This window comes from Rhagoletis pomonella, unplaced genomic scaffold (genome assembly GCF_013731165.1).
Source record: "Rhagoletis pomonella isolate Grant_MI unplaced genomic scaffold, Rhpom_1.0 Rhpom_scaffold_00002, whole genome shotgun sequence".
NCBI classification, from domain to species: domain Eukaryota; kingdom Metazoa; phylum Arthropoda; class Insecta; order Diptera; family Tephritidae; genus Rhagoletis; species Rhagoletis pomonella.
The window spans coordinates 95,906,875-95,916,767 of record NW_023458556.1 but is presented as its reverse complement, the minus strand read 5'-3'; the positions used below and the strand labels follow the sequence as shown (position 1 = coordinate 95,916,767).

Here is a 9,893-nt window from a genome sequence, read left to right as displayed (position 1 = left end):
GAACTGTGATGGAAAGTTTGTGGAGTTTTTCTAATTTTGGCATAAAATCAGTGTATGAAACGAAATAAATGTATTAAATGAATGCATGAAATTAGCAATACTTTTCTAAATAATTAATGAACATTAAACAAACTGTAAAAGTTTGTAATTTTTGTAATACTTTGTTGAATTTTTTTTAACTTTCGAACAAAGTTTCAATTTTGAATTTATTTGGTTTTCGTTTTGTATATCGATGGCTGAGTGGAAGATAGACCTATCTCAGAAAACTTGTCAAGAGCACTCTACTGCAGAATTTTATTGAAAACATCCTATCTCAAAATTTGGTTGAAGAACGTCCTATCTCAGAATTCGGCTCAAAAAAGCCCCATCTTAAACGAAAATACATTGAAAATGTGCTGAGATAGAGCGTTTTTGAATCGGCAGCTGACCGAACTCTGAGATAGAGCGTTCTTCAACTAAATTTTGAGATAGGATATTTTCAATAAAATTCAGAAATAGGGCGTTCTTGAAAAGTTTTCTGAAATAGAGCGTTGTTGAAAAGTTTTCTGAGATAGGGCGTTTTCGAACTGGCTGCCGAGATAGGTCGATCTTCCACTCATATATGTGCCTTATCAGTATTAACAAATGTATATAAGTACTAGAATGTGTATCTGACTTTTAAATATGTAGATACAATTTTTTTTGAATACTTATATAAAAGATATTTACAAGCATACATATGTGCCCTATCTGTATTTACATAAATACTAAAATGTGTTCCTGAATTAAAAAAAAAAAAAAAGAAGTTATAAAGATGTTTATTTTTTTAATAATCAAAAGAAATTTACAAGCATTCGAAATAGTTTTGTATTATATGGTTTCTATATAAATTGTCATTTCGACCTGAAGTTGAGATTGTGGGTACTTCAACAATTGCATCGATGATATTATTTATTTCATTTTCGTAGACTGCTGGTGCGACACAATCGTTGTTTAAGTTGCAAATGTTATGTAAAACTGCGGTTGCAACGATTATACATTCCACTTCCCTGAGATTCATTCGTATTCCCAGCGCAAGAACTGGAAATCTTCGTTTCCACACACCGTATTGACGTTCAACACAATTACGAGTTCTGATTTGCGATTCGTTATATAACGCCTCAGCCGGAGTTTGTACTTTTAACAAAGGTGTCATTATCCACCGATTGCAAGGGTAGCCACTGTCGGCAACGACTATTGCATTCCCGAACTCCCCTGCTTCAAATCGGCTAAATATTCTTGAATTTTTAAGTATTATTGCGTCATGTGACGATCCTGGCCAACGGGCTACGATGTCCATGATGTTCAGTTTGCTGTCACAAAGCGTTTGCACATTAACTGAAAAGTAGTTCTTTCGGTTTCGGAAGAGTTCTGCTTCATCCCCACCTAAATAGTGACGCATTTTAGATAATCCTCATTAGTTGAAATTATTTAATGTACTGACCTGGAGATAGTACTCTTATATGTGTGCAGTCCATGGCAGCTAGCACGCGTGGAAACTTTGCCGTTTTATAAAATTGTCTCTGAATTTCTCTTTGGCTTTCTAATTCCAAGGGGACTTTTATAAATCGTTGTCTTAACAATGCAATGTTGTGACACACTCTCCTTATTGCGCGACAGGAAGAACTTTTTGAAACGCCACACAGGTCACCGCCAGTTCTTTGCATGCAGCCAGTTGCAAAGAAACGCAGTGTTAGTAAAAGCATTACTTCGGGAGAGATCGCACCGTTTCTACAATATTTATCAAAAAATAGCAGAATTTGTAATCGAAGGTACTTTAATGTTTACTTACTTGTTAGTTTTGTGCCGAATTTCGTTCCTAATCAGTTCAAGTACCATCCAAGCTGATTGTTTAGTCAAACGAAACCTATACCGAAAGTCGACTTCATCATAATATGTAAAACAATTACGTCGTTCCCTCATTATACGATTTACGATACGATACAAATTTCGCACTCCATATCACTTTCGTCTTCAGATTCCATTTTTTACAATATATTTATCTTCTGCTACTTTCAAATCAGCTGATAGAAAAACGTGAACATAGCTGCATATCATCGTATTTAAATAATATTTAAATGGGAAAAGGTGACCATTTAAATAATATTTAAATGGGAAAAGGTGACCATTTAAATAAAAATTAAGTCAAATGGTGAAACTGAAAAAAATAATTTTTCACTTAAATTGCTTTCGTGAAACTGGCTGTAAGAAAGCGATACTATCCTCTCTCAATAAAAGAATTACTAACATAAAGACATAAAATCAGCTGATGAATTTAGTTCTGTAGCTGAACATTAAAAAAAGGCTGATTGTAAAAAAACGATTTGTTCGCAATACATTTATCGTCGTTTAAAGTAAAAAACCGAGTATCAAGATTATGCAAAACCTCGTATGTGAGGTTGGCCAAATCTTATACTACGTTCAAATTGACGAGCTAAACATGTTAAATGGGCTTGAACCAGTTAAATGAACAAAACATGTTCATAAACAAGTTAAATCGCATGCAATTGTTGTTGGAAAATTGAACCAGTTAAATCATTTAACTCGTTTGAAAACCAGTTTAGCGTTGTATCAGAAAGCTTTCTGCTTCAGCCAATCAGAAAGAGCCAAAAGCTTTCATTTGACACGCCAATGTTCAAAAAATTTATATTCTGAAAAATATTAAAATTTAAAAATTATCAAAAAATATCAAAAGTGTATGCATGTCTGGCCGCCAAAAAAGAGGCCAAGGCGGTAATTAGTTATTTTCCATGAGGTCTCATCGTACGCAGAGATAAATAGTGCATACAAACTAAACATTTTGAAGTCGCTAAGTAATCCGTATGCGTCAATATCATGAAGCAGACATTCGCACAAAACAAATTGAAACACAAAAACTTGATTTTGAATATTTTTTCCGAATTTTTATTGGTAATCAAACCACCGTCAAAGTTAACTCCAAATGTTCAATGTGGACGATTGTGTTTTCCGAAAAGCTCTATTTCATTTAACAAGTTAAATGGGGCCAATTTGAACGTCATATTACAGGAGAGAGTAAAACGTGGTTTATTTCAAAACGGCTCTCTCTTTTACCCCTAATTATCTCTACCTTTAATACTTACATATCGATATTTTGGTATAAATGGATACAGCTAGATGGCACGAGCTCCCGGCGAGCAAATCCCATTTTTGGCACATTGTACATATAAAAGCATTGAAAGACAGCAACGTTGATCTGGATTAACGCCGCAATTGATCTGATCAAAATTGTGCCTTGACAGACGGCATAATGCCACGGCCAGGAGAATATTCAATTATTTTTTTTATTGATTCAATTATAACTTCTATATTTTTTTAAGTTGTTTTTAGTTAGTTGTTTTAGACTTTTTTAGTAAAATTAAACTCTAAAAATTTAAATTAACTAATAATAAAATAAAAAATGAGAAATAAAATAAAGCAAACCAAAATAAAATAAAAAACAATTAAATATATAAATCAAATAAAATGTAGAAAAATAAAAGAAATAATAAAAACAACATTTTTTTGGCCATAGCTCCAACCGAGGATCGAACCTGGGACCTACAGGCTTGTAGTACGCAGCTCGCCACTCGGCTACCGCGGATGAAGGAATCGGTTGCTTTATTTGCTCAGTTAGCGTAGAACACAAAGAAACTGCAAAACTAGCATAGACATCCACCCTGTCGTCGGTAATGCAGTCACCGAAATAAGTTTTTATTCATTTTAAATTAGATTCCTATTTGAATTAGTATTAGTGACTGCATTACCGATGAAAAGGTATATCGTCACTAGACACGAATAAAGGCGCGAGCTCAAAAGTTGACCGCGAAAAAAGACGCACAAAAAGAAATGTTTTTTTTTCCGACTTTTGCAAATTGAATAAGTTCTCTGTAAGATGGTTTGTTACAAAAAAATACGTGAACATACATATATGGTATTTGGGGTATGGAAAAAGGGATATTTCCAGCAGTAAACGTTTTAGTGTGGGCAACAATGATATTTTTGTAATTATTGTACCATGGTTTCAAACCCATTTATTTATTATTTATTTCATGGTAGGAGAGCTTCTCAAACAATATAGAAGCAATTTTTTCGATTCAAGTTTTTGAAAAGTAATGAATATCTAAATCCCGGGACTAATACCGGGATCCCGGGATTGTGACAACGCCATCCCGAAAATCCCGGTATCAGAAAAAGCCGACAAATTAACATCCCTACTGCCAACGTTGCATGAACTCTGAATACATCTGTTCGTACTAATTCGGACTGAGTGATTGCATTTTAGTAGATTTCACGAAAGTAGGGTTAAGATGGATTCAGTGATAGCCCCGATAGTTAAAAAATATATACTATACATATTTATGTAGAAACATATGTAAATAATTACGTACAAACATTCGTATTTGATCCATTATCTAAAATGTTTCTATTTCTAGCGCGGCTGAAACAAGTTTGCTATTAAAAATTATTCGCAAAGGACTGGTTGAATCGAACTTGGATTTGGAAGTGCAACGCAAGGACCCTAAATCACCCTTACATTCCGTTAAAACTTTCGAAGCCCTTCATTTGTAAGTAATTTTTCTATTTATTAGTAACATAATTTATTGTTTGCGCCATCATGAGTACCTTTGATTGTTCAAGGTTTTTATTAAGTGAGATATGTTGGTCGGATTTTGTACTCCGTACTTTCTCGCTTTGGATAAGAATGAATTTCTTACAGCAAAGAATAAACATAGTTTCCGAGTAATAAGCCACATCTGTCAATTTTTCCGCATTCAATTGAAGAAAATTCTAAAAGATACAAGAAGAATAATGGCTAAGGCTCTTCGGACATTACGCGCCTAATCATAGCAGTGTAATCGTGTGTTCATGCCGAATGCAATTTTTTTTTTAATTCTGAATAGAATGTAAAATTTTCATTAAAATTTGATATTTCTTAAATTTTCGTACGAAGTTTGAAGCTATACTTTTATAAAAAATTAAGGAACATTAAATAAAAGAAATATAGGTATATGAAATCCGACCGTTTCGAGAGCAGTTGCTTCTCTGCCTCGGAGCTTGCCTGTGAGAACCTATCGTCATCGGAAGCGTTGCCGATCGTAAGACTCCGATGCTGGGACCCAGTGTCTCGATCCTTACCTGGCTTCTTTTCGACGGCTGCCTCCCTGCCCAAAGTAGGCTTGGAGACAACACCCTCTACATTCCTAGTAGCATTCATAGACTGCACAGCTTGAGATTCCACTGCCTAGCCTGAGAAGTCGATGGTTATCGACACCAGATGACATTCTCGCCCACCATCTACCGCCGTACCCCCCGTTCTTCTCCCACGGTCCTTCAGTAGCACACCTCCTCCCTCGGGGGTTTCTTTTATGTCTGCCACTCCCCGCTCGAGAAAGACACGGACTCAGCCGCCCCTGACATGGAGAGCAGACGTCGTTGTGAGTGGCCCCTAACCTGGGGAACCGACGCTCACTAAGGCGTTTATGCTATGGGTTATATGCCGTCCCTAACATGGTGAGCACGTGTACATAACAGCCGTTAAGGCATGTTACCCAGGTTGTACCGCGGGGAGGCGACTTAAATTACACTCCCAAGCCTTAATATACCACACTTTATAGGCACTCAGCCCTGTACTGCATTTCGACTCAACTTGAAAAGTAAAACGATATACATTTCGAGTAATTTTTATGATGATGTTCTCAATTTCGAATGAGATCGAACAAGTTCGAAATCGTTTTCATTTAGATTCGATAATCAGTTAGAACAGCTGTTGTCAGTCATTTATATACAGCCCTCTTCTGAAATCCAAGTCGGTATCGCATGCGAATCGGAATTCAATTCCCATTCGGTATTTAAGTGGTCTTCTATAATCCGATCGGAACTTTTGTTTCGAAGTTAATATCGAATCCGATTGTAAAAAAAACGAACAATCTGGCAACACTGTTTTCAAGTGTGTCAATTTTATCTGGTTAAATAAAACCAGGAAAATAAAAATGAGTTCAATTGTTTAATTGGCGATTTTGCTGAATAATGAGCAGCAAACAAATGAAAAAGTGAAGCCGAAAAATTTCCGCGATCACAGCAATTCCATGAACTACCTGAATCTGCGTAAGTAGTATAAGGCTAATTCCACGGTAATCGATACCGAATGAAACGAAAATAAACTTCTGAATTTTTGTGTATTATTTCTAATAAATAAGAGTAAATAAATCTAACTTTCAAGACTAGGAAGCCAAAATTTCGAAATTTATCTCAAAATCGGAGATTTTGTTACTTTAGGTTGTACCATTTAGAAACTCATATGAGAGGTTAATGTTCTTCAAAATTGACAATACTGATTTTCGTAGTCTATTGTCTTTTTTGCATTGTTTAAACGGTCAATGCAGAGAACAATTCGACAGCACTATAACTGTGTTATTTTGCGTTTTTCGGGCAAGTACTGATTATTTTATTATATATGTATTGAAGCTAAGCATATTTTAATGTCACGCCCGTCACAAAATGCAAACAATAGTTTTTTTTTTTAAAGAAAACACATCTTGCACAGTGTAAAAAAGCTGACGAAGGTAACGCTATGACACAGGCGAATATGTGCGAATTGCTTTTAAGTATTTATGTGCTTTTCTTTTATGTTGGTCACGCCCGTAACATCCGGCACAATTTAAAGTTTGGCAAATTTTAATCAATTCGGTCAGGGACTGCTACCGTTACTTATCTGCTAATCTGAAAGGTATCATATATCTGTTTGTGAACACCGATGATAAAGCTATCTAATCAAAGATATCTTGCTCGAGCGATGGGAAAACTAAGTTATGCTGTCACGGATACAAAAGAAAACATTATTTCACTTGTCAGGGTAAAAACAGTATCTCATACGGTTTAGGTTCGGTTATCTCGGCTGCCCTTAGGCCACCATGGACCCATTATGATGCCGTATTAGAGACTCCATATGTCTCTCCTCTTACCCTAGAAATGGAACCACTTCGTAGCTCTGATGAAGCGCATAAAGTCATAGATACTGGCTGAATCCGGTTCGGCCAGACAAAGGAATAATGGAGGAACGATCATCGACGAGCTCTTGCCAGAGTAGGACAGTGGCATAAGTAGTGCTCTACGCTTTCGATTTCCTCCTCATGACGGCAGCTACGACAGTAGTCGTTTGACTGCAAACTCATTCTAGTGGCGTGGGTTCCCATCAGGCAATGCCCGGTGAGAACTCCAATAAGATGTCGCAGCAGTGGTCGCTCCAAGTGGAGGAGAGGGCGAGATCTACGCTTGTCCACCTTAGGCCAGATATGTTTTATATTTGCCCGTCCGGCAAGTTATTATCCAGCCAGAGCTTGCAAGAAGATAGCGGAATGCCTGCATTACGGGCTGTACTGATTGCAGACAACAAGGTCGCTTCCTTTGCTAGTTCATCTGCAGTACAGTTTCCCGGTATGTCTTTGGGGCTTGCACCCATACAACATTAGTGACGTAACATCTTGCCAGTTAATTAAGAGTACGTCTACATTCCATAACAATCTTCGACGTATATTTGTCACTATTAAGTGCTTTAATAGTCGCTTGGCTATCAGAAAAGATTGATACCGCCTTCAGATTAATTAGAGAATCGATCAGCCAACTTGCAGCTTCGTTTATTGCTTAGTTCAGCCTGAAAAACTCTACATAGATCTGGCAGACGAAAACTAAGCCTAAGTGAGAATTCTTGCGAGTATACCCCACTTCCTACCTTCATCAGTGTAGATGGCTGTTGAGTCAATACGAGATCAGGACCGATTCCTCCTCCCATTCTTCCCTTGAGGGGATCGTTGTCGTGTCACACCATTTGATTAGTGCATTTAATCTAATAGCATTAGAGATTGCCTGTCGTTTACCATATAGGTCCACAGGTAGAAAGTGAAGCAAGGTCTCTAGGGCTTAAGTCGGCGTCAATGGTAGCGCTACCGTGATCATCATGCACGCCACCCATTGGACCGTTGTTAATTTGTTTCTTATTGTAGATTTATCTACGGACGACCACCAAACCGTTATGCCGTAGAACAGAACGCTGTGTACATCCAGTTCACAATGTGAGGCTCCATTCCCCATTTTTTCCCTATCGCTGATTTACAGGCATACATAGCAGTTATAGCTTTTTTGCAACGCTCTTCTAAAGGGTGAACACACCAAAACTGCGACACGTAGAAATTACTACCAGAAACAAACTAGCAGACTTTGAAATTATTATTTTTTGTATTATATAACTTGGAAGTTTGGATGTTATTAAAATGTTAAAATATTAGTTATTATTTGCTCCATATGCAAGTGATCGGTATTTTCATCGCACACGCGCCATCATGTTCTGCACGACTGCATCATCGACTTTACGCGATGCGCACAACTACTTTGTTTTGCACTCTTCAATATTTTTCACTGTTTCACCTGTTTTCTGCAAGATTTCTTTGACAATTGACCAATATTCCCCAATAGGACGTGGCTCTGGGCTATTGGGTGGATTGCAGTCGTGAGGTACAAAATTGATGTTATTTGTATTATACCACGGCAATGTGTCCTTGGCATAGAGGCAGGTTCCCACGTCCGCCTAGAACAGTGGCCTACTCCTTATCTGTTGATAAATGACAGAAGACGCCTTTTGAGGCACTCATCCCGAAAAAACTTGATCATTCATTGTCCCGGATGGGGAAAAAGGGCAGCTCTTACGGCCACAGGATCAAATAGCTTGCCAAACCATGTGGTTTTTTTGGAAATTTGGGCTTCATTTTCAGCTTACAACTTTCAGGGGCATCTTGACGACTTGCACTAGTATAAAAATTTTGACCTGCAATATATTTTGAATTTTTATAGCAGTAGGTTTCGTAGTCCATAACAATGCAGTTGTATTTTTAATTTAGAATTCATACAACTTCCGAATGCGGGATTTCGCTGTAACATTCTACTTTGCGCCTCGGTCTGGCGCTGTTTGAGCTGTAGAACATCTCAATGAAGCTTTCCGCTTTACCTTTTGTACGAAAAACTGCGATCTGTGTACGGATTTTGCAACATAACGTGACAAAATCTTCGGATTTCGCGAAAACGCACTGAGGACCTTCCGAGCACTGTTTTTATCACTTTGACCATGCTAACCCCCGCTCCCTGGTTTTCTCGTAACTGCCAGGCCTTATTTGTACCGATTAAAACCCTGCAAACTGTCGAAAAGTGCAATCTTTAATTTTTTAGCAATTTTACGTGTACTTAAGGCCGGATCATTTATAAACTCGTGCAAAATGGTTTGTCTCGTTTCTAACTCGGTTGCCATTTTTAACTCAACTAGGAATCAAATTCAAATGAAATTTCTTCTACGTCCAACTAAGCTCATGTGGTCAGCTTATGGTATTTGAATTTCAAAATATTGAATTCGTTTTGGGTAAGTTATAAGCTTCCCAAAGTGTCGCAGTTTTGGTGTGTTCACCCTTTATATTGCGCCGCCAATTTAAATTTCTGTCAAGAATAATGCCCAGATATCTAACCTCCTCCGAGAAAGTCAGTGCGATGCCGTTCAAGGAAGGAAATTGTAGCTGGACAGCTTTAATTTTGTTTGAAAAGAGAACCATGCCCGTTTTTTTCCGGATTGACACTCAGTCCTGCTACTTTGGACAAGGTATCCATGACGCGTAAGGCACCTTGAACTAAGTCACATAGAACTTGAGGGTGCTTACCAATTGCCGTCAGGGCTAGATCATCCGGGTAAGCAATGACCTGTACCTTGCAACCGTGACAGCAAGGTATCCACCGTTAGATACCAAAGAAGTGGGGACAGCACACCGCCTTGTGGGGTTACGCGGCTTGCTTATCTTGTTATAGATACCTCATCCCATCTCCGAATAAATAGCTCTACT

At 37.7% G+C, this 9,893-nt stretch overlaps 2 protein-coding genes across 2 annotated transcripts in view; one reads left to right on the top strand and one right to left on the bottom strand.

Annotated features, from left to right (window-relative positions):
• The window catches only part of LOC118734214 (DEAD-box helicase Dbp80), a 410,640-nt gene that overhangs the window by 41,483 nt on the left and 359,264 nt on the right, over window positions 1–9,893 (top strand). Inside the window, exon 3 of the mRNA XM_036463935.1 lies at window positions 4,452–4,583. Within this exon, the coding sequence (XP_036319828.1) occupies window positions 4,452–4,583 (132 nt within the window). The remainder of the gene's footprint in view (window positions 1–4,451; window positions 4,584–9,893) is intronic.
• LOC118734216 (putative nuclease HARBI1) lies at window positions 824–2,081 on the bottom strand. Its single transcript, XM_036463938.1, has 3 exons — window positions 1,811–2,081; window positions 1,463–1,749; window positions 824–1,404 (listed from the first exon to the last, which is right to left on the bottom strand). The coding sequence occupies exons 1-3, from the start codon at window positions 1,939–1,941 to the stop codon at window positions 824–826; spliced, it is 999 nt and encodes a 332-aa protein (XP_036319831.1). The 5' UTR covers window positions 1,942–2,081.